The sequence below is a fragment of the Mastomys coucha genome, unplaced genomic scaffold (genome assembly GCF_008632895.1).
Source record: "Mastomys coucha isolate ucsf_1 unplaced genomic scaffold, UCSF_Mcou_1 pScaffold20, whole genome shotgun sequence".
NCBI classification, from domain to species: domain Eukaryota; kingdom Metazoa; phylum Chordata; class Mammalia; order Rodentia; family Muridae; genus Mastomys; species Mastomys coucha.
In genome coordinates this window covers 80,618,221-80,625,715 of record NW_022196903.1, presented here as the reverse complement: position 1 = coordinate 80,625,715, position 7,495 = coordinate 80,618,221, and the positions used below count along the sequence as shown (strand labels likewise).

General features: G+C 41.7%; 1 protein-coding gene across 1 annotated transcript in view; it reads right to left on the bottom strand.

Annotated features, from left to right (window-relative positions):
• Positions 1–3,213: 3,213 nt before the first annotated feature.
• Positions 3,214–7,495, bottom strand: part of Gfpt1 (glutamine--fructose-6-phosphate transaminase 1) — a 50,723-nt gene continuing 46,441 nt past the window's right edge. Inside the window, exon 19 of the mRNA XM_031382460.1 lies at positions 3,214–7,280. Within this exon, the coding sequence (XP_031238320.1) occupies positions 7,236–7,280 (45 nt within the window). The 3' untranslated portion in view covers positions 3,214–7,235. The remainder of the gene's footprint in view (positions 7,281–7,495) is intronic.

Genomic DNA, 7,495 nt, shown 5'->3' with positions numbered 1-7,495 from the left:
GCAACAAATGGTGGTCCGTACGGGGAGAGAAGTATGGGGAGAGACATACGGGGAATGGAGAACTTGTACGGGGAACTCGACGGGGAAATCTTCTAAGGCTCAGAACTCCTTGCAGTCAGGGCAGTCGACTGATAAGTTCCCAGGTAAGGTGGGACAAAAGGGAAGGTCCTCGGTGAAGAGGCAATAAGGTCTCCGGGATTGGAGCAATAAGGTCCTCAGTGAAGAGGCAATAAGGTCTCCGGGTTGGAGTGATAAGGTCCTGTTAAGGGCGAATCAAAAGTGATAGTATGGGGAACTCTGTGGAGAGCCGAGCCCCGAGAGGGAGCAGCCTCATAAACAAAGACCTTATTTGGCTAAGCTTGCTGCCATTGGTTGCTTCCGCATCTGGTAACCTATCCGCTTTTGCCACATGGCCCATTGGGATTGGCTAAGCTTGGGAGTACTCAACGGCTGAGGGTGGGCTGGAAGGCGGAGCTTAAGTAATGACTCCCCAGAAGCAGGAAGGTGGCAAAAGAGGGCAGAAGCCAGAAGTAGGAGAAGCAGGCAGGAGGAGCAGGAGGGAGAAGCAGGAGGGAGAAACATTGTTAAAAGGTTCCTGAAATAAACTGCAAAAGGAAGAGCTCGGGTTGCATCTTTCTTGCTGGACAGAATGGGGAAAGAGTAAGAGAACTCGCAATCTTGCCCCATGTTTGTTGCTCTTAAGGAACTATTCCATTGTGCTGTGGCCAGGAGTTAAACTTACACTGCCACTTAAAGTCATAAAGAACTTGGCTGAGTCAGTCTGCGAACAGCTGAAAAGGAGCTGATAGAGGCTGTCTGCACGAGCCGCTCTTAAAGGGGACAACAGCTTTTTGCATGTAATATTGGTAACAGAAAATTAGCTTAAAATTGGTAACTCGGGGTTGGAATCATGTTAAGCGACAACACGTGGCATGAGCCGACCCAGGAAAACAGGTTTTCATGATATTTTATGCAATTCTTACCCCTTATAAATTTAATGAGGCCAAGGGTGAGGCCTGGACCAGAGATAAGATTTAAAAATGATGTCTTTGATGTATTCAAAATTGCACTGTCATGCATCCATATGTAAGAATTGGCAGCTAAGGTTTGTAATGTGACAGTAATGCTTTGATATTGACTTTAAAGAAAATGGAATGTTTAAAACTGGGTTTTGTTTAAATTACGGTAATACCTTAATTACAAGAATTAAAATAGGTGTGGAGTCTAGTAAAGTAGAGACAAGTGATGAGCAGTCTGGAGACAAATAAAGAGTTAGTTTGCCTTGGAAATAAAAAGTAAATAAAAAAATAAAATAAACCAAATTCTATTGAAACATGGTAGTAATGCTAAACTGCTAGCACCTTTGCCCCTAGAGTAAACAAGCTTAAAAAGGAAACTTGGAACAGCTGTGGCTCCAGATGGCTGGGAAGGACTGATGGGAGATGTAGTTTTGTGGGTGATTACCTAGGTAAAGGAACTCTAGCATGCTCCAAAGGGTCATGTGATCCAAGCACGCCAATTAGAGCAGAGACCAAGTCACCCTCAGGGACATGCCATCAGTCCCTGCACTGCACAGAGAATCAAACAAAAATATATATCTTAATGATACTGAAAGTTTGTTTTGAGATTTATATGTTACAGAAATATACAGCCTTGGTGAATTTCCTCATCTAAACCACCTGCCTGATGTCCTGAACTTCAGCCTGAACTCCTGATGTCCTGAAGTTCAGCCTGATCCAGTTAAGACACAGACCTCAGAAGACCAGTTCTGTTTTTCCTTCCACCCGCCTCATATCTCTACACCCTCGTTCAGCTTGAAGAAGTTATGATGAGTCGTCTACCCAGTTCCCTGGGCTTTGGGGCTAGAAAAAATTGTTAGTAAGTTGTTTCTAAAAATGTAAAATAGTTATATTTGAAATAGGGAAGAAATAGCCAGATTTAATTGTATAGCTATAGAAAGCCTTATAATTTGTTACTGAGTTAAATTCATATGTTCCTATTTGGTACAAAATCAATGTTATCTTTCATAAAACGACCTTCTGATAATATTTACCCTACTGAAAGTGATTTAATTGGCTATGAATCATCTGAAAGAGTGGGCAGATATTGGAACCGTGGGTGCTTTACTGGTCCTTGTCAGTATATTGGCATTGTAGTGTGTCTATGCGGGTTCAGCAGCAATGTCAGGCTGCTTTGGTAGTGCAAGCATTTGCAGCCCTGGAGGCGAGGCAATTTCCACAGGCTTGGTTAACTATTCTGAATGCTCTTCTTCACACTCAGGATGCAAGGCTAAGCACTGCACTAGAGATCAGCTTTTAGCGGTGTCTTGGAGAACACATCTGATTGCATGTGGGTTGATGCCCCAGGTCCCACCTCCAGGAAAAAGGCATAGGATGGGCATGGCACCAACTTGGCTGCTACGGGTTAGGGCTTTGGCAAATAAATCACCTAAGACAGAGGTATGTACCGAGTAGCTAAATAAGCCCGGTTTGTAGTACAAACTAGCTGTATGTTCTCGAAGATGGGTTTGATATTTTGCCAAGAGATATTACTATCAGGTTGTAATGCCATTGCAATGTCCTTCTCATGGTTACTGGAGATCAGACCTCTACTCTTGCCTGTTGCATTTAAAACAAAAAGGGGAACTGTGGGGAGCTGCAGCTGCCACCCTATATATATTGAACACCTGGTCTCCGGCCAGAGCAGAGAGCATTGTGACAAACAAGTCCTTAGTTGGAAAAGCTGAGTGCCTCCAGTTTGTGATGCAAGCTGGCATGATTTCCCGCAGCCTATTATGTTTTGCCACGTAGCCGACTGATTGGGACCAGGGAAAGTATTTAACCCACAAGGGCTGGGGGCTGGAGATATAGGAGTAAGTAAGATGTAGGGGATAGGAGTAAGTAGGAAATAGGAGTAAGTAAGAAAAAGTAAGATATAAGTAGTAAGATGTAAGTAGTAAGATGTAAGTAGCAAGATTAAGTAGTAAGATGTAAGAAGTAAGATGTAAGAAGCAAGATTACAAGGTTCCTGAATAAACTGCTTGGAGAAGGGTTCGCGGTCGCCTCCTTATTTCCGCTGGTCGGTAAGGCGGCGACACTAACTATATTCTTAAGACAGCACCACCTTTAAAATGAACTACTAGGATTTTAGCCTAATGTGTTGAGGACTGGGGTGTCATCCAAAACCCAACCAAAAAAAAGAAAAACACACAGCAAGGTTTTGGGTAATTTATTCACAGTTCCGGTGTAGTTCACTGGATTGAACAGGACACAAGGATGAAATAACCATCTGGCTCAGAAAACTAAACATTCATTTAAAAAATACAAAATCAAAACAGAGCAATGATTATTCTAACCCCCAGTCCCACAGAAGTATAATTTAAACAAATATCAAAACGTTATTAATGGAAAAACACATTCAACCAGAGAACATTCAAAAGTTAGCAAGACCATTTCTACACCCTCTGGAAACTAGTACAGAAACAAGATAAGGTGACTCGTCCTATGATGCCATCATCAGCCTTGAGAACATCACTATCAAGCAAATACAGACTTACAGTTAACACAACAAAAACTAGCAGGCTTGCTTAAAACTATGGATATTTCTATTCAAAGCCAATGCTGTCAGTTCCATTATCCGTCACCATCCCAGATCTGAGGATACGCTTAAATTCAAGCTATGAAGATACTGAAATACTTATGAACAATCTTTAGAGTGAGAAAGACCAACTTATGTTAAAACTTTTGAATGTGAAACTAAATAAAAGCCATGTGAAATCCGTCTGCAAGCTTAAGACTCTGCCTAGTATTACTGTACACACAACTCACTGAATGTGTGGATGTCATAAATCAAAATGTCTTTGCCTTCCCAAATTGTGAATTATGAATTCTTTTTTTAACAAACATTTTCCAAATGACATTGTGCTTTAGTTTTTTGTTTTTTTAGAAAAATCATACCAGTTAAAGTATATAATAAGCAGATAACCCTAGTGCCTTTTATTGCTCTAGAATATCCTAATTATAAAAGATAAAAGAGTAACCCCAAAGACTGAAGGTGTGTTGTGAACCTGTGTTAGTTTCCCTCTACAAGGGGCCACGTCCAGGCTTCTTTCCTCTCATCTTCAGAACCACTGAGGCAAGAGGCCTGGACTGAAAGGGATATGACTTGTCACCTTAGAAACAACCCGCTCTAGAAAAGCTGATGTTAGTGTTCTGAACTATCAGCCTTCTGCACAGTACCCTGTGGCATCCCTCTGAGGAGCAGGGACACACAACTGCTTGTCATATTATTAACTGCTATTCTTTATAGTACCGTAGACCCGTTTCTTGGACAGGCTGGGGCAACTGCTTATGAACATATTAAACAAACCCATCCCCAGCGTTTAATAATACCTCGGCCCAGCTCTGTCTTTCCACCCTCCCACCCGAGCCTCACAAGGACCAGATCCACCAGGGACAGTCAGAACTGCTCTGAGGGTCCACTGCCCGGCACAGCAGCCTGCTCATACACAGCCACCCAGCCAGTCACAGGCTAAGAGTGAGCAGCTCACTTTCTATTTCTACTCTTATGGCATAAATTGATTTTCTTTTTTAAAGCTGATTTCAGAGTAACAACCATCAACTGAGCCATGTGTTAGGTGCCTCACAGTCCTCCCTGCCTAGCAAGGACTCCCTGGTAAGGATGTATGTGTGAACTTAAACTTTAAACACACTATAAGATGTGGCAACTTGATGCCCCAGAGAAGGGAGATGCTAGAAGGGTGAGGTAGGGGTGGGGGAGCACCCTCTTATAGGCAAAGGGGAGGGGAGACCAGGAAGGAGGGCATTTGAAATGTAAACAAATAAAATAGTTACTTTTTAGAAAGAAAGAATTTTAGCCAGGTGGTGGTGGTGCATGCCTTTGATGCCAGCACTCTGGAGGCAGAGGTAGGCAGATATCTGCGAGTTCTAGGCCAGCCTAATCTACAGAGTGAGCTCAAGGTCATCTGCATAGAGAAATCCTCTCTTGAAAAACTAAAGGGGGCTGGGGAAAAGAATTTTAATAGAAAGCCTCCCTTTTACAGGGTATTTTTATTTTGAAAAATTAGATTTCTATGTCCTGTATTATACCAAATTAGCGAGACCTACTCACCTAGTGCCTTGCCTTGCTAAAACATCTGGGTATTAAGAACTAATAAAAGAATTTAGGTGGAAATGGGATATGGCAAAGAATAATATTTGTTTAGACAGTACTACTCTAGTCCTCATTTGGGCTTCTGATTGGTTTAGTATTTATTCTAGCTTGGAGTGCATAAGGAAGGGACACTGGTGAGTGGGTTCAACGTGATAGAAGACAAAAAGAGTTGTGACGTTCTGCTGCACTGAGGGTGGTTAGCAGGACTGAACTGTAGAATTCAAAACTGCACCAATAGGACCCTAGGTTAGTAACTGAGCTGACAGCAACCAAGGAGCACTGAGCTGATCGTCTCCCAATTTCACAGTGTCTCAACATACCAACATCACCCTGTGTTCCAGAACAACACAGGAAATGCAACAAACCAAACAAAAGCCACACCCAAACACGAGCAGCTGTGCTTCTACATCAGACATAAGAAATAACCTTACACACATGCTACACTAACATGAAATCTTAGGGATAAATACAATAGAGAAAAGTAACCAAAGCAGGGATATGGAGTATGAACTGTGGCCCTGTCTTATGTTTTTAAAAATCAGGCTTCCAGTCTCCATCAGTGTGAGTGAAGCCTTCTAAAATGCCTAAAGTGGCATCAAGTCTTTCTTCAACCCACCTTACAAGCATTAACTGCTTACCATCAAGTTCAAACACAAAGCATGAGCTGCCAACTCCACTAAGCACTGCACTTTTACAGTGCACAGGTGAAAGCTTTTGAAAAAAACGGACCTAACCTGAACATAAACACACCTTCCCACTGCACACACACTCTGACCCAAAGAGCTCTGTGAAGAAATGACTGCACACTTTTGGGGTGTCACACTAATGTTCTATTTTAAATATTTTATTCAAATTGCTGACTTGCATTTCTGACACTATCAGCTGAAAGCATGACACTATCACTTATCTATATATACTGCATTCATTCCTGAACAGGAGTCAAGACAGTCCAAAGGAAAATATAGAGAAAGCAACCCTGAAACTGATGTCACTCCACAGTGCCAAGTATGTGCCGTTCTAAGCTGAGCCTACCACATACACTGAGGGTCAAATGGGCAGCAACGTGTGCAGATCTCCCAAGCAATAAAAAAGAACTTCCAAACTAGCACCAAGGGATGGATGCTTTCTGCAACAAGGCAGGGAAAGAAGTCAAGCGTAACTGCAGGAGACTCTTCTTGGGACAAGGCTGAAGAGAGGACTGAGCATGCTGGGACCAATCTGAGATGCCTGACAGCAGCTCTATGCTATGCTATCATTTCAAAGGCAACTACAACGTATGTTATTCAACAAACAGCATTGGTTTTTCAGCTAAGCTCTACAGTTGCAAGAAAATGCAAACTTCTCTTAAGAGATGAAGAAATAAGGGGTAGGATCCTGTGTCCTATCTTCAAATGTCCAGCCACATGTCAGTGTCTAACACGACAAATCTGCACAACTCTGCCAGGTCTTCTATGCAGGTGTGGAGGACTCAAATGTACTGTCTACAGAGACGACAGACACGTTTGAACTAATTTAACTACACTAAGATATAAATCTCACCAAGTTTTTTGGTGAACAGTTTGACTTAAAAACAAAATAGAAACAAGGTTCAAAATAAATTGCAGCATCTTCTATTTATAAATAGTGTAGCAAAGCCTTCAGTGGCTGTCCAGGCACTGGCACACACTGACTTTGAGTATTCCAATTAAATGCATTGGTCTTCCCTTAGTGTGACCGAATAAAGTTATGCTACAGCAAACACCAAACACTCAAACACTCAACAAGCCTCCTTGATTGAAGTGGAGGACCCAGAAATCCATTGTCCAGTCCAGTTCATTAAACAAACTATACAGCTAAGATCTCTCTGATTTTAGGTTTAGATTTATATTCTATGAATCAAACTCCCCCATGTATTATTGAAAATGAGGCAATTGCACAAAAATCATTAGTTGAGTGGGATAATTATAACTGATATATAAATAAGATTTACTAAAAAAGGCTTTCAGGAGGCAATAGTTTAAATCAAAAATTTAAATACAAAAAGTATCTTATGTTGCTTAACTGTCTTAAGTTTCAGGTGTCTTTTACTCTACTGTTACAGATTTGGCAAGATTCCGTGGGAAATCAACCTGCAGAAAAGAGAATTATATTAGCAAATATAATCATGTAACTTATCTTGGAAAATAACTGAAAAACAATAAAGGAAAGGTGATGACATACACAGGAGAGCTACCATGGTCCCCTAGGAAGGTGGCCCTCACAGGGAACACTGGAAAACTACCAGATACTTTGGTTCCCACAACTTGGAGAGAATTAAGAATGTTGCAAGTTCTGTAGCTCCCCC